Source organism: Geotrypetes seraphini, chromosome 2, assembly GCF_902459505.1.
Source record: "Geotrypetes seraphini chromosome 2, aGeoSer1.1, whole genome shotgun sequence".
Taxonomy (NCBI): domain Eukaryota; kingdom Metazoa; phylum Chordata; class Amphibia; order Gymnophiona; family Dermophiidae; genus Geotrypetes; species Geotrypetes seraphini.
The window spans coordinates 394,287,903-394,309,648 of NC_047085.1; the positions used below are offsets into that span (position 1 = coordinate 394,287,903).

At 40.4% G+C, this 21,746-nt stretch overlaps 1 protein-coding gene across 9 annotated transcripts in view; it reads right to left on the bottom strand.

Annotated features, from left to right (window-relative positions):
* Nucleotides 1-21,746, bottom strand: part of STK31 (serine/threonine kinase 31) — a 620,303-nt gene that overhangs the window by 279,694 nt on the left and 318,863 nt on the right. For all 9 annotated transcript variants that reach the window (XM_033930854.1, XM_033930858.1, XM_033930859.1 and 6 more), the window contains one exon: nucleotides 774-896. In XM_033930854.1, coding sequence (XP_033786745.1) covers nucleotides 774-896 — 123 coding nt within the window. The remainder of the gene's footprint in view (nucleotides 1-773; nucleotides 897-21,746) is intronic.

Genomic DNA, 21,746 nt, shown 5'->3' on the forward strand with positions numbered 1-21,746 from the left:
GGGATGTGGCCAAGCAGAGAAATACCTTGCTTTTGGCTTGCATAATCTATTCCATGCATTAATGCTTTTAGAATAACTTCAAGCTAAAACGTCTTATCAAAAGAAAGAAACTATTCATGTCAATTTGGGAAATATATATACACACAGGTCTTACCACTCAGGGAAATGTAGACTAATTTTTAATTCATTTTAATTTGGTTTAATGGATGTGAGGATGGGGCCTTGTGCCTTCCTCTCATGTGTTTCTATTTTGTTTAGTTTTGTTAGCTTGTTTGTCTAGCGTTGCTTTGTCAATAGCTGAGGAAATGGGAATCCATGCATAGAAGTAATTTGAAGATGGTTTTACTTTTAGTCCTGATTGAATATCCACTCTAATAATGGAGAAGGAGTATAAGAATACAGCCGCTTAAGTCATTTTCCTTTCTTGTTTTTGGTTGAAGTTTCAGGGATAATTAGGTTTAGGTTCTTTCCATATTTATTGCTCTGTCTCCTGTGCTATTCATGATTCCTTGTGAATTTGTTTAATTTAGAAATCTAGTATTGAATGGGTTCTCTTGGTGGAAAGCAACAATTTTTGTTGGGTAGGGGGGATTATAATATAATAGAATCACTTGGATGAATCAATTTGCATATCATCTTGTATTCTATATGAATATTTTCAAAATTTAATAAAAAGGATTTTACATAAAATTATTCCAATTTCTTAATCCAGGTGTGTTTTGGAAAAAATAAAGGTTATAAACCACAAAGTTTCATATAAAATTCCTTCAAACCTGTAAGATTGCTGTACGATTAGAAAGTGGTAAATCCTCTACTTCAGCAATAAATTCTTCAACCACTGAATAAAGATTCTTTTGTATCAAATTCCTTTTTGCTATTGAAGTGTCCACTTCTCCCTAAAACAAAAGAAACCAACAGTCGTAGCAGATTCCATATGAAAAACTAACCTATATCCAGGGAATCTGAACTTCAGACAGACTTTTGATATTTTATAAATACAAGGGCATGCATGATACAAAACTGTGCTAAAGTTTGAAGCCTTGAAAGAAGCAACTTACATCAGTTAAAATCATGCAAATCGCCAAATAATTTCAAAAGGTTATTATGTCCCTTTTTTTTTTTTTTTTACACAGGAAGTGCTATATTTAGAGCAGTAATATTTATGGGGTACACATCTAATCTAACCTACTCAAACATTTATAGCCTGCTTAACCAAACCATACATCACAGATACATTTCTTATCATGTGTCTGCACAAACATTCAACTATACATTACACTGGCCAACACTCATTTTGGTGCCTCAAATGTTAGACCTATCTCTGGGTATATTAGACCTGCAGATTCCAAATGGCACCAGTTTTCTTCTGGTAAAACAAAAAAAACCAACAACAAAACTTGCAGTAAAAAACAGCAAAAGTAAACAAAAACAATATTGTAAGAAAACGTGCAGGGTACAGGAGTTTGTTAAGAACATAAAAACAAAAATGTAAAAAAGCATCTAAAACAAATGGTCTCAATATTCCTGTGGAGCAGACGTAACACGGTTCATGTTTCGGAGGAACCCACCTTCCTCAGGGGTCCCTACTGGTGTTTCAAAGAATATCAGAAACCCAGATTAAATATGGGAATCAAAATCTTAGCCAACATCTTTACTGTCCAAACCTCCACTACATACAACAGACTTCTCATCCAGCCAGACTCTCTCACAGTCTCTCTGGAGGTTTCTTCCCTGAGCCCTTTCTCTCTCCCACATGTGCAGCATCTTTCCTCCCATCCCCCTATGCAGCAGAAGTTTGCCCAGCTTCTATCTTTCCCTTCTTCGTGCAGCTTTGCCCAGCTTCTATCCTTCCCTCCCTCCTATCCCTTATGCAGCAGAACACTTGCCCAGCTTCTATCCATCCTTCCCTCCCATCCCTTGTGTAGCAGCACCCTTGAGCACCTCCATCCCCACCGTGCATGTCAAACCCTTGCTGACCCGCCATCTTTCCCTCCCTGCCGACCGCAAGCGAGCCCTGCCTTCAACCAAAGCAGTGTCGGCAGCACTCTAAACAGAGAGAAAGAGTTCAGGACGTCTCATTGCCAATGACATAGCTGAGGCTTTGGAAGACAATTCAAAGGTATCATAAACCAATCTCGCCATAAACCTCCTAGCCATAGAAGGAGTGCGAGAGATGCGAAAAAAAATGCTGTAATTGCTTTAAAGGAAAGTATCTATCAAAAGAAGACAATTTCTTAACCAAACACTTGACATACCATGAAATATAGAAATTGTAGTTCAGGACTCTGTTAGCCAACATGGTGTTTTGTTATAGGCGACAACCAAACTTGTCCATAGTGCGCCCCTCTCATCCCGGAGACACTGAAGAATAAACTTTGGATGGAGTAGATTTTTTTTTAAGTTGATTCCATAACCAGGGACTGATTCTGAAGCTGTTTATACAAAACCATTTCTTCTCCTGGTTTTGACAGAGTCCAATTTTCTGGTAGCTACAGTAATTGTAAGAGGGGTCTCCCAGTTCTTATGAAGAGTTTCCTTGAGAGTACCATGTAAAGGGAGATGAAGGAGTTCTTTAGGAGGCTCATCATAATCCAAAGCCTCCAAATATTCAGCGCTATGAGCAGAATCAGCTTCTAACTTCTAAGAGGGCGGACATAATCGAGACCAGCAGAAAACCTATAGTGACTTGGCAAGAGAGAAGGCCCCCGCAGCGTCTGGCTTCTTCATTGCCAGCCAGTTTAGCGAGACTGGGACCAAAAGCAGGGCTCATTGAAATCCAGATGCATGCTGACTCCTCACTCCCCCCTTCCTCCAGGTGGTCGGCAAACAGCATGGACGACAACAGCTGTGATGAATCAGCAGCCTGCCTCGAATTTCGGACCTGCCCCAGACCTGTGACTTCCTGCCCCACAGCTAGAGACACTTGGTAGGTTTAAATTTTTATTTTTATTTTTTTTTTAAGAGAAGTACTCAAGTGTCGACTCCAATATAAACAGAGGCCCCCATTTTTAGGCCATTTTTTTTAGCACAAAAATCTAGTTTATATTCGAATATATGTGGTATGTAGTTCTCACAGGCTCTCATTTGTCTTTTGCAATGGAAAATTAGGTCATCACTCTTCAGACCAACTGGACAGGAGAAAATCCAGCCTCTGGAAATACCTACCTGTCTGAGCCAATAAGCAAACTAAATGCAATCTAACAGAGTGGGTCTTCAAGACATACGAGTCTTTCCACTAGATATATGAGCCTTTCTACTAGAAAGATTATCGAGGTAAGAACCTAATTTTCCCTTTTAGTGCAAATGGAATACGTACCAAAGCAGTCCCCAGAGTCTAGGGTGGAGCAGATGAGCCTGATGCTAGCACTGTGGACCCAAAAGTAGCATCTAGTCATGCTGCTACAGTCACCCTATAAAACTCTAAAAGTATAGAGTGGACCACGTAGCCACCTAACAAATCTCGGGCAGAACTGCCTGGGATTCTGCACATAAAGAAGCCACACTCCTCAGAGTAAGCTCTCCAAAACAGTGGTTGTTTACCATACTCAATGTAAGCTGAAGAAATAGCCTTGAGAATTCATCTTTACATAAAAGCCGGCTTCGGTAAAAAAAAAAAAATGATTCAAGAACGAAAATCATTCATTGCCCCGTGATAATGGAGAACTCTCCTAGCATCCAGCAAGCCAAAACCTTTGGCTTTTGTCTTCAAACCTGTGGCCAGGATCACAGAGTCAGACTTTCTGATTTATGCAGAAGGCAAAGGCCACTTTTGGAAGAAAAGGAGGTGGTACTGTGTGCAGGAAGACACCAGCCTCTGTAAATTTGAGGATAGCTCTCTGCACAAAAGAGCCTGGATCTCAAGACCCTGCTCTCTAAAAAAAGATAGCAGAAAAAAATCTTAACTTTCCATCAGATGCCTCTTCTAAGGGCACAAAAAGAGCTTTACTGAGGTTCTCCAAGTTAAAATCTAACTACATTAGGATGGAACACCATAGAATTTTCTCCACTTGAGCCAGAAAGTGTGAGAGACCTGCACACTGATGGAACTAACTGCCAGACCATTCTTGAGCCTGTCCGTAAGACATGCAAGGACTCCACATGCTGCTAAGCATAACAGTGCTGAAAAGTTTTTCCAAACCTTAGCATAGGTGGCAACAGTCGCTTGTTACATAGCCCTTAAAGAGGGTAGCAATGATCCTGTTCCAAGTAGCCCTTCTGCAGTAAGGCCGTGCACACAAGCGCTAGGTCATAGGCCCAAATGAACCAAATCCCCCAGGGCAATTGGACCCTGAAAGAGAAGAGTTAGATGAAATGGCAATGTGAGGCACTTGTCCCTCTGTATCCTAATCAGATTCGTGTACCACAGTTGATGCGGCCATTCTGGAATAACAATAATTACCAACTCAAGGTGGGTCGTTATTCTTCAAATGATCCAGTCCATCATGGACCAAGAGGAGAAACCCCTTAGAACAGCCATTTCTCTGGCCAAGTTTGTACTAGATCATCCATATTTGCCTTCCAAGAAAGACTACTCCCCCAAGACTCGGGGCTGTCAGTTGGGATAGTTATTAAATGTTAAAATGTACAGTATTGCACATGACTTTTAGCAATACAGAAGTGATAAATTGTACCATTTCAAGGGTGATGAAGCAGAAGAATTGAAATAAATCTCGGTTAACATGGAAAAGGTACTAAGTCAAATCGAGAAATTAAAGAGTGATAAATCACCAGGACCAGATGCTATACATCCCAGGGTACTGAAAGAACTCGAACATGAAATTGCTGATCTATTGTTAATGACCTGTTGCTAAAATCATCTGTAGTACCTGAAGATTGGAGAGTGGCCTATGCTACGCTGATTTTTAAAAAGAATTCTAGGGGGGCGTGGCTTGGTCACGCATGAAGTCGGTCGGATAACGTGCTGATAGACCTTGGAAAGATTAAAAAGTCATATCAAAGTTTTTTGATTGCTTTAAAAAAAAAAGGAAAAAGAGCGGGACGGGTCATGGCGTCAGGAAAGCAAAGCAAAAGTGGTTCGGCGTTTGCGCCGTCAACTAGTGTAAGGAGATCAAAGCCGGAGCCAGAGACACCGTTGAAAACGGCAGTTAAAAATGCCGACATTGATATAGTGAAGGAGATAATGGCAATTAAGGAAATAGTGTCTGATACTGCTAAAAAAGTCAAGGCTCTTACCGAGGAAATGTCTTCCCTTACTAAAAGGCTGGAGCAAATGGAAGTAAAATCAAATAATATGGAAATGAGGCTTGAGGCAGTTGAATCGGTGGCAACAGGAAACATGGGGAACAGAAGCAAATTGAATTTCTTACCCGAAAGCTGGAAGACCTTTCTAACCGCAAGAGGAGGTGTAATTTGCGTATTTTGGGTCTTCTGGAGGGGGTGGAGAAAGGGAGCCCTATTTCTTTTTTAGAAAATTTGCTAAAATATTGCCTGTCAGATCAAAGTTCCCGATTGAAATAGAGAGAGCACACAGAATTCCAGCCAAAAGGGATGAAAAACAAAAAGATCCTCGCCTGTTAATTTTTAAGCTCCTCAGATATCAACAAGTTTTAGAAATTTCTCAGCTGGCAAAACAAAATAGGAACTTAAAGTGCCAGGATGCACGGATACATATTGTCCCAGATTTTGCCAAGAGTACTGCTATCAGAAGAAAAGCTTTTTTGGAGTTAAGACCTCAATTAAGAGCAATGGGAGCTAAGTATGGCTTGCTTTATCCAGCGATAATGAAAGTCACTTTTGAGAATAAAACTACAACTTTTGATAACCCGGAAAAGCTGAGTGATTTCATTAACAAGCAGGAGCAACCAATGACAATTTAAAAGAGAGAAATATAAAAAGGAAAGTGTTTTAAACCTTTTCCCTAATGTTTTATTTGGTGATTTGAGTTTATAAGTGGATATGCTGATTGGGATTATACTTTTGAATACTTTAAATTATACTTTTTAGTGATTGGAACCCGTTAGAACCTTCATAATTCAAATTCAACTGATTGGAATGTATATTGCTGTTGTTATTCCTGGGCAATATAACTTGAGATTTAGTGATTGATAGGAGTGAAAAGGCTATATGGTTTTTGCCTGATTTTCTGCATGATTGGAAAATGGCTTATGCACATTGGAATGCATATAATAGCTTTTTATAGTGACAGTATATAAGAAATCGGAGAAGGATGGAAGTAAAGTGGAATGAAGACGTAGCTGCGTCATGACGTGAGTAGCGGCGAGGAGATTGCTTCAATCAACGTTAGACTTTGCAGAAATAATGGCGTTAAACAAGGAAGGAAAAGATTTTGAATAAACTTTGAAAGTTTAAAGTTGAACAGTTTTACAGAGTCATTTTAGCTACCATTGATGGCACAGAAGAGCGTATGCATATTATTCTAGTCGGTGATGGGGAAGTTCGGAAGAAGAAGTGACAGCACATAAATATGCCGCAGACAGGGAAAAAGCAGGATGAAAGGAAGCGCAGTTATGAAGTGTCATTGTATAACGATGACAATAGTTTCAATCAACATCTGAATTTTTGAAAGTATTGATGGATAAAAGAAAGAAGATGAGTTCATGACTGTAACTGATATGATTTCATTGAAATTTCATAGTGTCAATTGATAAATAGCACAGAGATGGTTGGAAATAATTATCTTGAATTAGATATTTTTTCTGTGTGTAGAATTTAGTTTCATAGACTATATTCTATTTTACTTATGGAGTAACTTTTTATAGCAGCAAAGATTGGATTGGAATATTGAATGGTAATGAATATTAATTTATAATGGGTGCTAATATCCTTAATACAATATCCTTTCATATAGGGAATTTAATTTGAATATGTTTAATGGAATATTTATTGTTTTAAAGGTTAGGTCAAATCAATTCTTTGATGAAGTAATATGGAATTAGGGAATATTGGAGAATTTTATTTAGATAGGTTACAAGGATTTAATGAATTTTAGATACGGGTATTGATTTAGGAAATGAATTTATTAATGAAAATTTCATGTAGTAAGCCTATAGATAGATTGAGGATCAAATGAGAGTAATGTTTCTGGATATTTATTGCTTTTCTCATTAATTAATATTTAAAACAAAAGGGAAGATATGTATTTTTCATGGTAAATAAAATTTGATTTAATTTGAATTTTTTTATTTTGATGTTTTTTTCATAGAGGTAATTAATTGATGAATTTTTATATGAATTGAGTTTATTTTTAGTATATGACTAACTAAAATGTTGTTTTAAAGATGGTCTTTACGGGGTTTATTACTGTCTGATCTAATATGCGTGTCATCAAGTTTACACTATTATTAATTATTTTGGGGGGGTGGGATTGGGAGGGGATAGGGTTGGGGGTAAGTGGGATTGATGGAATATGGGGTAATTAATTTTTAGTAGTAGATGAGGGGATGTATTTATCAGGTGTGATGGTGTCTGATCATTTCATGTGTATCAAATTTATAGGTGAGTTTTTGAATGACATTTTAAATGGATTTTAAGTTATTTTCTTTAAACATCAATGGCCTAAATCATCCAGAAGAAGAAAATATTAAATTTTTTACAAAAACAAAATGCGGATATATATTTTATCCAAGAGACACATCTGTCATTAACAGAAACTAAGAAACTAACAGGAGGTTGGGTTTCTAAGTGTTTTTTTGCCCCAGCAGTAGGGAAAAAGGCCGGGGTTGCTATTCTAATAAGTAGGAAATGTTCAGCACACTTTCAATTAGTAGCTGCGGATCCTTTAGGAAGATGGATACATATTAAAATGATTATGGGAAATACTGCCCTGGATTATTCAATGTGTATGCTCCGAATTCGAATCAAATGGAGTTTTTTTTTTTTAATATTCAACAGTTGTTACTACCACTAGCTGCTACTAATTTAGTGGTAGCTGGAGATTTCAATGCTGTAATGGATCCAATTATTGATAAAAGGCCAAGTAGAATTTTGAAATCATTAGGGTTAGATAATTTAATACAGTCATGTGATTTAGTTGATATATGGCGTATTCTTCATTTTAATGATCGAGAATTTTCATTTTGTTCACAGGTCCATAATTCATTTTTGAGAACTGATTACATTTTTGTTTCCAATAATATAGTTCAAAGGGTGAAGAATGCAATTATAGATCCTATAATTTTATCTGATCATGGTGGTGTGTGGATTGAATTGCAATTTGGTGAACAAGAATGTCCAAAACCATTGTGGAGATTTGATAATGGTTTGCTTGCTGACTTAAAATTTGTTGAAGATTTAAAGTAAAAAATGAGTGAATTTTTCCACATTAATTCTGCTGATGATATAAGTATTGAAACGTTGTGGGATGCTTTTAAAGCAACTATGAGAGGAAACATTATTTCTTATTCGGCATATATTAAAAAACAACTTAAAAAGCAATTTTATGATTTGGAAAAAGAAATTAAGATATTGGAGAATAAATTAATTAATAGGTGGGAACAATATACTTTACAAAAATTATTAAAAGCAAAAGCCAAATATAATGAGATAGCTTCCCAATTTGTAAGAAAAGATTTGGTTTCTCAGCAAGCTCAATATTATGGTAACTCAAATAAGGCAGGAAGATTATTAGCAAATTTTCTTAAAGCAAAAAAAAAGGAAAACTAAAATTATTGCAATTAAGGATATACGGGGAGGTTCACACACCGGAAATGATCATATCTTGAAGCAATTTCTTTCTTTTTATAAGGATTTATATTCTTCTGAATCTTATGAAAATAAAGAACAAGATGGTTTAGAATTTTTTAATTCTATTAATGGACCAAATATTCCTGATCATATAAAAAGAAGTTTAGAAGATCCTATATCATTGAAAGAATTAGAAACAGCATTGAAGTCTCTTAGAGTTGGATCCGCTACAGGTGGAGATGGATATACTGTTGAGTTTTATAAATCATTTCAAATTGTTCTTATGCCTTATCTATTAAATTTATATAAATATCAACTGAATAAAGGTTGTATTAAAGGTACTATGGCTGATTCTTTAATTATTGTTTTGCCAAAACCAAACAGAGATTCAATTTTGGTTTCAAATTACAGGCCTATATCATTAATAAATGTGGATGGAAAACTTATTGCAAAAGTATTGGCTCTAAGATTGGCTAAAGCTCTTCCTTTTATTATTGATACAGGATTCGTTGCTAAGAGACATTCTTCAAATAATACCAGATTAGCTTTTCACACTCTAAATTTAACAAAAAGTATGAAAGATCCAGCTTTTCTGATATCTTTAGATGCAGAGAAGGCTTTTGATAGAGTTGAATGGTCTTTTATGTATCAGGCTTTAGAATGGTTTGGTATAGGTTCTGGTTTTATTTGGATGATTCAGACATTGTATAGCTCTCCTGGTGCAAGATTATATATTAATAATAGCATGTCAGATAGATTCAACTTGCTAAGGGGAGTTAGACAAGGTTCTCCTTTATCTCCTTTGCTTTTTGATGTTGTCCTGGAACCTTTGTTAATAGTCATCAATCAGGCAAAGGGGATACGAGGTATTCCTTATTCGAATTGGGAATTTAAACTCTCTGCTTATGCGGATGATATTCTGCTTTATTTGAGAGAACCAGAAACTACTATTCCATGTTTACTTGAATTAATAGAGATGTTTGGAAAATTTTCTGGTTATAAGATTAAGTTCTGAAGTTCTCCCGCTTAATGTTCACTGTACCAAAGGTTTATTTGACCATTTCTCATTTATATGGAAAGAAGAGGGTTTAAAATACTTAGGTATTATCATTAAAAACACAATAGAAGAAACAGTGAAGAAGAATGAAAAACTTTTATTAAAAAAAATAACAAGAGATGTGTGAGCAATGGAATCCTTTACATCTTTCTTGGTGGGGAAGAGTACAAACGATTAAAATGATGATATTGCCTGTGGTTTGTTATCAAATGAGTATGATACCAATTTTTTTCCAGGGGTCATTTTATAAAAGGTTAAATGGTATTCTTACTAAATTTGTTTGGTTAGGTAAAAAGCCTAGAATTGCTTTAGTATCTCTACAAAAGACAATTATAGAGGTAGGAGTAAATTTTCCAAATTTTTATAGGTATCATCAAGCCTATATTTTAAGACAGGGTATGTATTGGATCCTCCCAGATCTCATGGAAAATGTACCGGATTGGTTGTATTTCGAAAGGCGGCTCCTGTTTCCTTTGCATTTGTCTCATCTTATTAGTATAAATTTGCCCTGGAAATATAAAAATAATAGAGTTTTGTTGGATACTTGGAAGACTTTACGTTATATTAGTAATTTATCACCAGACCCAATTTCTAAATCGTTAAATCAATCCATTTGGGTAAACTCCAAGATCAAAATTGGCGGGTTTAAAATAGTTTGGAAGCATTGGATTTTTGCAGGTATACGGACTTTAAATGATGTGATCATAAATGGATCATTGCTTAGTTTTTCACAATTGCAACATAAATTTGGCTTAAATAAAACACAGTTTTAAATGGTTGTAGTTGAAGCAGGCTATTCAGGAAGGGTTCCCTGAATGGAAAGTTCTTAATTCTCAGTATAGTTTGGAATTCCTGTGCTTTCAGGCGTATTTCTTGGGCCACCAAGCCGCACAGTGGTATAAATTGTTATATGGATATTTGAATAAAAAAACAAAAAACTGTTCTTAGGGATATTTGGAGCATTGAGCTTGGGCACCGAATTTCTGCCTCTCAATGGCCACGTTTTTGGTCTTGGAGAATAAAAACTACAAGGGCAGCATCTATGAGACAGACTTGTTTTTTTTTTTTTGTTGCATAGAGCTTTATGGACCCCAGTTCGTTTACAGAAGTTGGATAGTTCAAGGTCCAATAGATGCTGGCATTGTGGTTTAGAAGCTGGGACATTAGATCATTTGATATTTTTCTGTCCCTATATAAATACCTTTTGGAAGTTAATTTGGCCCCAAATTAATTCTTTGTTAGAAAATCATGTTGGCCTTTCATATGATACTGTATTATTTGGTACATCAATGAGATTTAAAAGCCAAATTTCAGCGAATAATAATAAACTTTTATTAATATTAACAGGGGTTGCCATTCAGCAGATTACAGGAAATTGGAAAGATTATACTTTTTGGTGGAATTCAGTATGTCATATTTATAAAATGTAAAGGGTGCTTGCTATACAACAAGGTAATTATAATAAGTTTAAAAAGATTTGGAGGACATTGATTATTTATTCTAATGATCAGACATCTTAAACACCTCAGTATTGGAAAAGATAGAGGGAGGGTGGGAGTATGAATGATAAGAATTGATAATTGTTAATTATCTTCCCACTATCCTGGCTCTCGAGTACTCACTCCTCCAGATCCACTCAGAAATTCAAACTATCCTTCCCATCTTTAAATGGCATTTCACATACAGGAAAACTTGGAACATCCCTCCTCTTCAGGATCACCGAGCTGTGGAACAGCTTTACTGCCCATCTTCGGAGTTCGACCTCCCTCCCAACACTTCAGAAAACATCTGAAAACCTGGCTTTTCTCCAAAATGTAACTACCCCCTCCCTCTCCATTTTTCTAAGTCCCCCTCTTTCCTTCCTGTTTACCAAGCCCCTCTTCCTTCCACTGGAGTTCCTTTCTTTGTTTTTAATTCCTGTAAACCGTGTCGAGCTCCACTTCCGTGGAGATGACGTGGTATATAAACTCAAGTTTAGTTTAGTTTAGGGATGGGATTCTTTTATATTTATGTATTGGAAGATTACAAATAAGATTGTCAAGTGATTAATTAATATATTTCTGATGGATTATTGTACATTTATTGTAATTTTTGAAAACAAATAAAGATTTATTAAAAAGAATTCCAGGAAAAATCCGGAGAATTACAGACTGGTAAGCCTGACCTCAGTGGTGGGCAAAACATTGGAAACAATTATAAAAAATATAATTGTGGAACATGAGACACATATGAGTTAATGAGACAGTCAGTATGGGTTCAGTACTTGCCTCACCATAAGAACATAAGAATAGCCTTACTGGGTTAGACCAATGGTCCAGCAAGCCCAGTAGCCCGTTCTCATGGTGGCTAATTCAGGTCACTAGTACCTGGCCAAAAATAGCAATATTCCATGCTACCAATCCAGGGCAAGTAGTGGCTTCCCCCATGTTTTTCTCAATAACAAACTATGGACTTTTCCTCCAGGACAATATCCAAACCTTTCTTAAAACCAGCTATGCTATCCGCTCTTATCAGAACCTCGGGCAACGTGTTCCAGAGCTTAACTATTCTCTGAGTGAAAAAAAATTTCCTCTTATTGGTTTTAAAACTATTTCCCTGTAACTTCATTGAGTGTTCCCTAGTCTTTGTAATTTTTGACGGAGTAAAAAATAAAAATCGATCCACTTGTTCCCATTCTACTCTACTCAGGATTTTGTAGACTTCAATCATATCTCCCAACAACCGTTTCTTTCCCAAGCTGAAGAGCCCTAACCTTTTAAATCTCTCCTCATATGAGAGGAGTTCCATCCTCTTTTATCATCTTGGTCGCTCTTCTTTGAACCTTTTCTAGTGCCACTATATCTTTTTTGATAAAAGGAGACCAGAATTGAATGCAATACTCCACATGAGGTTGCACCAGGGGCATTATCTGTCTCTTTCTTTTTGTCTCTCTCCCTCCCGCTGTCTCTCTCACTGGCCTCCTTTGTCTGTCTGGCTGTCTCTCTCCCTGCCAGTGTCTTTCTTCCTTTCTTTCTGTCTCCATCCCGCTGTCTGTCTTTCTTTCTATCTGTCTATCTCTCTGCCCCCTATGCAGCAGCATTTCCCTCCCTCCCCCAACTTCCCTGTGCAGCAGCCGCAGCTGTATTCTCTCCCCCTCCATTTTCCTATGCAGCAGCATTTCCCTCCCCCACCCCTGTGCAGCAGCTGCAGCAGCATTCCCTCCCCCTCCATTTCCCTGTGCAGCAGCATTTCCCTCTCCCCCACTTCCCTGTGCAGCAGCAGTATTTCCCTCACCCTCCACATCCCTGTGCAGCAGCATTCCACCTCCCCTGTCCCTTCCCAGCAGCATTCAGCTAAAACGGCTCCCTTAGTTCCTTGCCGGAGTTATTTTTAAGTTTAAAGCTGCAGCGGCAGCTTCTCTCACAATCCCCGCCTGCGTCGGAAGCCTTCTCCGATGCAGGTGCGGCTCGTGTGAGGAGCCACCCCGGTGGCTTTGAACTTAAAAATAACTTCACCAGCCACACCGCAGAACATTACCTTGGTGTCCACGAGTGTGGGGCCGTTGTATTTCCTCCCAAGCTAATAGAACCCTAAGCACGCATGCGCACTCCTACCTGCCACGGACCTACGTATCACGGATGCACGCTTAGGGCTTTATTATATAAGATAAGTTAAATAGCACCAGTCCAAGTACAAATCCCTGCGGCACTCCACTATTTACTCTTCTCCATTGAGAAAAATGACTATTTAACCCTACTCTCTTATCTATCTGAGAACCAATTCCTAATCCACAACTGAAATTTGCCACCTATCCCATGAATCTTTAATTTTGTTAGGAGTCTCTCATGAGGAACTTTATCAAAAGCTTTCAAAAGGCAGATGAAATTTAATGTAGACAAATGCAAAGTGATGCATATTGGGAAGAATAACACGAAACTACAGTTAATTACCATAACAGCTGTTATCCAGGGACAGCAGGCAGCTATTCTCACATGTGGGTGATGTCATCCATGGAGCCTGGATGCGGACAGCCTTGCAAGCAGACTTGCTTGGAGAAACTTAGAAGTTTCAAATCTGCTGCACTGCGCAAGCGCGACTGCTTTCCCACCCAGCACAGGGTGAGTCTCCTCAGTTCAGATAGCTAGCAAAGAAGCCAAGCCGGGGAGGTGGGTGGGTTGTGAGAATAGCTGCCTGCTGTCCCTGGATAACAACTGTTACGGTAAGTAACTGTGCTTTATCCCAGGACAAGCAGGCAGCCTATTCTCACATGTGGGTGACCTCCAAGCTAACCAGAATGGGATGATGGGAGTGTTGGCAACTTAGGAGAATAAATTTTGTAATACTCTCTGGCCAAAATGGCTATCCCGTCTGGAGAAAACATCCAGACAACAGTGAGAGGTGAAAGTATGAACCAAGGACCAGGTGGCAGCTTTGCAAAATTTCCTCAATAGGAGTGGATCTGAGGAAAGCTACTGAAGCCGCCATGGCTTTGACTTTGTGGGCTGTGACTCGACACTGTAGATGCAGTTCAGCCTGGGCATAGCAGAACGATATACAAGCAGCCATCCAGTTGGAGAGTATGAAGAACTGATTTTCCAGGATGAGAATGAGGTTTTGGAAAAAAACACTGGAAGTACAATAGATTGATTGAGATGAAATTCTGAAACCACTTTAAGAATTTAGGATGAGTTCAGAGGACCACCTTGTCATGATGGAAAACTGTGAAAGGTAGATAAGCAACTAACGCTTGCAGCTCACTGAATCTTTGAGCAGATGTGAGGGCAATGAGAAACACCACTTTCCAAGTGAGATATTTCAGATGAGCCGTAGATATTGGTTCAAATGAAGGCTTCATCAATTGAGCAAGAACAACATTGAAATCCCAAACCACTGGAGGTTTGACATTGAAAAGTCCTTTCATAAATTTGGAAACCACCAGATGAGCAGAGAGGGGTTTCCCTTCAATAGGCTGATGAAAAGCAGCAATTGCACTGAGATGGACTCGAATGGATGTAGACTTGAGGCTAGAAGTAGACAAGTGCAAAAGATAATCGAAGACAGAAGCCAAGGAGGCAATATCGAGGCTCCATGTCATGAGAGATGCACCACATAGAAAATCTAGTCCATTTTTGGTGGTAGCACTATCTAGTGGTAGAAGCCTCTAAAATGTCTCTTATAGGTTGAGAAAACTGAAGAGGAGTTATGTTGAGAGGTACCAAGCTGTCAGGTGTAAAGACTGCAGGTTGCAAAGGAGTAGTGATCCTTGACTCTGTGTAAGCAGAGATGGGAAAACTGGTAGAAGGTATGGCTCCCTGCTGCTGAGTTGAGGTAGAAGGGAGTACCGGTTGTCTCGGCCACCGAGGAGCTATCAGAATCATGGTGGCATGAGAACGAGAGGGAATGCATACAGGAAGAGATTCGTCCATTCCAGTAGAAAAGCATCTGCCTCGATGCGATGAGGAGAATATATCCTGGAGCAGAACTGAGGCAGTTTGTGGTTGTGGGGAGATGCAAAGAGATCTATCTGAGGAGTTCCCCACTGAGAAAAAATGTGATGAAGAGGCAAGGAATTGAGTGTCCATTCGTGTGGTTGCAGAAGACGACTCAATTTGTCCGCCAAACAGTTTTTCACCCCTTGGATGTAAACAGCTTTCAGGAAGGTGTTGTGGAGGATTGCCTAGTCCCAAACCTTCAGAGATTCTTGACAAAGGGAGAGAGATCCCGTTCCTCCCTGCTTGTTGACATAGTACATGGCAACTTGGTTGTTCGTTCGGATGAGGACTACCTGGTTGCGAAGATGATGTTGAAAAGCTTTGAGAGCATTGAAGAGCACTCTGAGTTCCAACAGGTTGATATGACACTGACAATCCATGATGGACCAGTGGCCTTGAGTAAGAAGACCGTCGATGTGAGCCCCTCAAGCTTAGGTCGAAGAATCTGTTGTGAGGACCTTCTGATGAGGTGGCATCTAAAACAGTAAACCTCTGGAGAGATTGGAAGAGAGCATCCACTTGTGGAGAGACTGTCTCAACGAAGGAGTGACTGTAATGTGTCGAAATAGTGGATCGCAAGCCTGTGTCCACTGAGATGCCAGGGTCCACTGAGGAATTCGGAGGTGAAGTCTGGCAAAAGGAGTTACGTGTACTGTGGAGGCCATGTGACCTAGAAGTACCATCATGTGTCTTGCTGATAGTGTCCAGAACAGCTCCAATGAACTGTAGATTCTGAGAGGGCTGAAGTTGGGATTTGGGAAAGTTGATTTCGAATCCCAAGCTTTGTAGGAACCATGTAGTCCATTGGGTCACTACAATAACCCCTTGAGATGTTGAATCTTTGATGAGCCAGTTGTCTAGGTAGGGAAACACCTGAAGACCATGGTTCCTTAGAGCTGCTGCTACCACTACGAGGCACTGCGTGAACACTCTGGGAGATGATGCCAGGACAAAGGGTAGCAATCTGTATTGAAAATGGAGATTTCCCACCCGAAATCTGAGGTACTGAGGGGAGGCCGGATGAATGGGGATGTGAGTGTAAGCCTCCTTGAGATCTAGAGAACATAACCAATCGTTCAGATCTAGAAGGGGATAAAGGGATACCAGGGACAGCATGCAAAATTTTTCTTTGCCTAAAAACTTGTTGAGAGCCCCGAGATCCAGAATGGGCCGCAGATCGCCCATCTTCTTTGGAACTAGGAACTAACAGGAGTAAAACCCCCTGTTCTGCTGTTCCAATGGAACTTCCTCAATGGCACGGAGATGAAGCAGAGCTTGAACTTCCTGAAGAAGAAGGGTGGTCTGGGATGGATTGGAAGATAATTGATCTGCTAGAGTCTGGCCTCGAGCAGGACTTGATGACCTCGAAGCACCTTGAGTGGAGAAGGAAGGCAAAGCTGCTCTAGAGTACTGGTAACCCAAATAATACACAGACTTGCAGGAGGCATTGGAATCAGCTGAGTACTCGGGGTCTGGAATCGGAGACCTCAGTCGAGGAGTTGGAGGCCTCAAAGAGCTGGAAGGTCTGTGTTGAGGCCTGGACAAGAAAGGCTTTTCTGCAGAAGAAGACCTGCGCCTCGATGAGGGTGTGTAGATTCCAGACCACACACTCGCAAAGACTCGACTCCTTGCATAGCATGTGTAGATTCCAGACCAGACACTCGCAGAGACTCGACTCCTTGCATAGCATGTGTAGATTCCAGACCAGACACTCGTAAAGACTCGACTCCTTGCATAGCGTGTGTAGATTTCAGACCACTCGCAAAGACTCGACTCCTTGCATAGCGTATGTAGGACTCCTTGCATAACGTATGTAGGACTCCTTGCATAGCGTGTGTAGAGTCCAGACCAGACACTCGCAAAGACTCGACTCCTTGCATAGCGTGTGTATATTCCAGACCAGACACTCGCAAAGACTCGACTCCTTGCATAGCGTGTGTAGATTCCAGACCAGACACTCGCAAAGACTCGACTCCTTGCATAGCGTGTGTAGATTCCAGACCACACACTCGCAAAGACTCTACTCATTGCATAGCATGTGTAGATTCCAGACCAGACACTTGCAAACTCGACTCCTTGCATAGCGTGTGTAGATTTCAGACCAGACACTCGCAAAGACTCGACTCCTTGCATGGCGTGTATAGATTCCAGACCAGACACTCGCAAAGACTCGACTCCTTGCATAGAGTGTGTAGATTCCAGACCAGACACTCGCAAAGACTCAACTCCTTGCATAGAGTGTGTAGACACAGCTCAAGGCATAGCCAGGGACTCAACCTTGCGGGAGACTGCCGATTGCCTAGGCTGGACTGCAGGAAACAGAGTCGAGGCAGGCATGTATTTGGTCAGTAACTGAACAAATTGGTGCTCTAAGATGGTCTGGAGAGAAGCCTGCAATTGTGGATCCGAGTCTGAAACTGGACCACTTGCTGAGGCTATAGGCTCTGAGGTGGCAGTAGAAACATGCTTTGCCTTGGACTGATGCTTGGATAACTTGAGGACCACCGCAGGAATCTTCTTTTTTTTTTTTTAATTTATAACCTTTTCAATTTTAAATCAAGCATACATAACTTGAAAAAGATCAGAAATTAAAAAAAAAAAAAAAGAATCACATAATTATACAACCAAGTGTTAACTAATATTTAGTCCACAATTTTGATAATCAAGAAAGGAAAATTTCATCAGTTTGGAAATAATTCTATATTAGCGTAACAGCAATAGGTAACCCTAGCTACAGCCGGATGGCAGGTCATTTATCATTGGACTAAGATTCCAACCTTTCTTTTGGTCCAATAAAGTCTAAAAGCTGTTTGGTTTAAAAAAAAAAAAAGAAAAGAAAAGAAAATTCTTACTTTGATAGATAATGTAACATTTTGCTGGAAATTTAACCAAAAAAGTAGCCCAAGAGGACTCTTGGCCTCAAGGCCAAGAATTCTTTCCTTCGCTTCTGGGTTTTCTGAGCCAGATCTGGGAAAATTCTAACATTAGAGCCCAAAAACTTATCATTAATATGGCAGAAATACAAACAAAGAATATGCAAGAACCTTCTGTTTAGGTATCTGACCTGAGGGAAGCTCAGGGGAAGATAAATCAGGTATACTTGAGGCCAAAGACGATCCAAACAAGGAAAAATTAAATTAATGATAACAGAGGTTTTTGACCTAGGATAGTACCCTAAACCCCAGATTGGTGTCTTTCTATTGACTTGATTCCGGGAATTGAGGTCTTTTCTCCTCTGTTTGGTCATAAAATCATGGATCATATATAGATTTTAGGGTTGAGGGAGAAATCTTGCATATGGTGAAAGGAAGGAGATATGCATGGAGAAGAGAGAGAGAGAGAGAGAAATGTTGCACAACCAAGTTTCCAAGTTTATTTACAGTTTGATAGACCGGCCATCAGCAAGTATCTCGTCGGTTTACAATACTAAAATAGTAGTTTAAAATAAAATGGGGTAGTACATGGACAGGACAAAGACAACAGGGAAGGGGGGCTGTATCAGAAGGTGCTAAGGGGAGGGAAAATTAAAAAAATATATCTAAACTAAACCTTAAGTTTATATACCGCATCATCTCCACGGAAGAAGAGCTCGGCACGGTTTACAAGAACTTAAAAATGAGAAAGGGTAGGAAAAGGTTTACATAAGTTTATAAATCGAGTGGAAAAGTAAGGGGTAAAAAGAAATTACATGTTAGAGAAGAGCCAGGTTTTTAGTTGCTTGCGGAATAAATGGAGGGAGCTCAGGTTCCGCAGCGGGATAGTAAGGTCATTCCAGAGACCTGTGAAGTTAAAATAAAAATTAAAAGGGTGGGAAGGAGGGGAAGGAACAGAGAGATGCTGCATGGAGGGGAATAGAGAGGTTTGACCGGAAGGAAGGAAAGAGAGAGAGAGAAAGAGAAGGAGAGAGAGAAAGAAAGAGAGAGAGAGAGAAAGAGAGAGAGATTTGGATATGGCAGTGGAAGGTAAGGTACAGAGATGGAAAATGAATGATGAGCACAAAGAAGAAAATGTCAAATAGGCAGGAGACTCTGGCGAGCAAGTTAACAGAAGACAAACAGAAACCAGAACCTGGGACCAACATGATTTGAATAATAAAATTACCAGGCAATAAAAGCTAGAAAAAATAATTTTATTTTCTATTTTGTGATTATATGTCATGTCAGATTTGAAATGTGCATCCTGTCAGAGCTGGTGTTAGTCAGCGACAATGAGCTAGGACCTAACAGAGAAGAAAAGTCTTTTTTTATTTTGTTTATATTGCAGTGCCAGCAAGGGGGGTGGAGAGGACAAAGGGGGGAGGGTGAAGAGGCTACAAAATAAACCTGCCTGGATATTTTTTTTAAAAAAAAAGCCCGATTGGGCAGAAAAAGCAAAAATCGAATCGAAAAGATTTTTCCTGAATCAGTCAGCACTACCCTCCTCCCTCCAACCCTCAAAGCATCAGTAGCAGCCACAAATCTCCCTCCCTCCAGCCCCCGATGCACCAAAGGCAGGCACAAATCTTCCTCCTTCTGGCCCCCGAAGCAGCAGTGTTGGTCCTGACAATCCCTGCCCTCCCTTACCAAAAGCATTAGCGGTAGCTGGTGAGCAGAGGCAATGCCATAAACAGGCTGCTTCTGACCAGTCCCAAAAGGGTCTTTACCACATCACTTCCGACAAGGCAGAGAAAAGGCCCTGCCAGGGCTGGCCAGTAGCAGCCTGTTTATGATGCTGCCTCTGCTCACTGGCTGCTGCTGCTTTGGGTGAGGGAGGGAGGGAGGTTTATCAGTACTGGCTGCCTGCTGCTTCGGAGACCAGAGGGAAGGAGGAAGAGGTGTTGTCAGGACCAACTGCCATGGATGCTGGACCCATAAGTGTGTGGGGGTAGGGGACAGAGTAAGGGATACTGGTCTTGCAGGGCGAAAGGCAGGGATGGGGAGATGGATAGATGCTGGAACCATAAATGGAAGGAGAGAAAGTGATCCAGAAAGAAGGGAAGAACAAATGCTGGTACAAGCTGGCATAGGAGGATAACAGACAGAGGTGGAAAGGGAGACAAAACAATTTTTCCAGTAACTCTCAAGCAACCAGAAACTACAGTTATCTGGCATCCACCAATCCCCATGGGCACTGGATAACAGAGTACTGTATTAAGATTCCACATAGGGAATGTTTGTCACATGGGAAAATGCCATAGCAACACTCCCTTCAATAATCTGGTTATGTCAGGATAGAAAGCTAGGAACCCTTTCTCCACTCAAGCTCTAAAGTACAAGAGGTTCATCATTTACAACTTGTGAAAACCAACTTCAAAGCCCTTTTCAAGACCATCCTGAAGGAATAACAGAATTACAGATATAGGAGCCGTGTATGGCTCCGCCGTCTGATCCGTACACCAGCGCTGAGAAATCTTCCAATACTTAACATAAGCCAGCCACAACAGTCACTGGCTTCTTGCTGAGTATCCTTTCTGTGCTAAGGATGCGCACTCAAAAGCCAACCCATAAGACCAAAGCATTCCGGATCCTCCGGAGCAATTAGGCCCTATGACAGAAATGTTGGAAGTAAGGCAGTCTGAGACATCTGTCCCATTGTAGCCGCATTAGATCCACGTACCATGGACAAAGTAGGCAATCTGGCACCACAAGACTGGACTAAGGCGTCTACACCTGCACTTCCCAGCTCAAATCACCAGCTGGAGTACACCAAGAGACTTTCTTGTTGTCACTGACTCCATCAGGTCGATTGTCAGCATTCAACACTTCACAATTTTGTTGAAAGCACTCTGGGAGAAACAGACTATTCTTCTGGATCCAGGGACTAGCAACAAAGTTGACTTGTGCATTGCTCATTCCCGCTACACAAGCGGCCGACATGACTGCTAGGTGGACTTCCATCCAACAAAACAATTGGACCTCCAGTTTTACTGAGCACTCTTGGTGCCTCTGTTGACATATGCCATTGCTGTGGCATTGTCCAAGAAAACCCTGATCGCTTTGCCTTCCAGAGACTTTTCAAAGGCCTGCAGTGCTGGCCGAACAGTGCTCAGTTCTAATCTTATGATGAACTAGTTTCTCTGAGGGTAACTGGCGGCCCTGAACTGGGTGACTCTCGCCATGACTTCCCCAGCCGTACAGACTGGTATCCATCATCAGTATCACTCAAGAGGAGAGGTAAGTCCTTGGACAGCATTTCCACAACAGTGCTGACTTTGATGAGCTCCCGCCATCCATGATAACTGCCTCTGGAGCAGATCCATTTACAGAGGCCAGTGGAATAATAGTGCACTCTAAGGGAACATAGATGAGCTTAGGCCAAGGTACCACATCTATGGTTGCAACTATGGACCCCAGCAACTACAAGTGGTGCCAATTCATAGAAGCTGGCCTTGCCAGGATCTCCAAAATCTAGCATCTTAACTTCAGTTTGTGAACTTCCAGAAGGAAAACACGACCTTTTGCAAAGGATCCCCAGATACTCCAGGGATTGGACCAGGTCCAGATGACTCTTCCAGAAATTGATAAACCAATCCAGATCCTTCAGGAATTGGACAACTTGTGCCACTGCCTACTGAC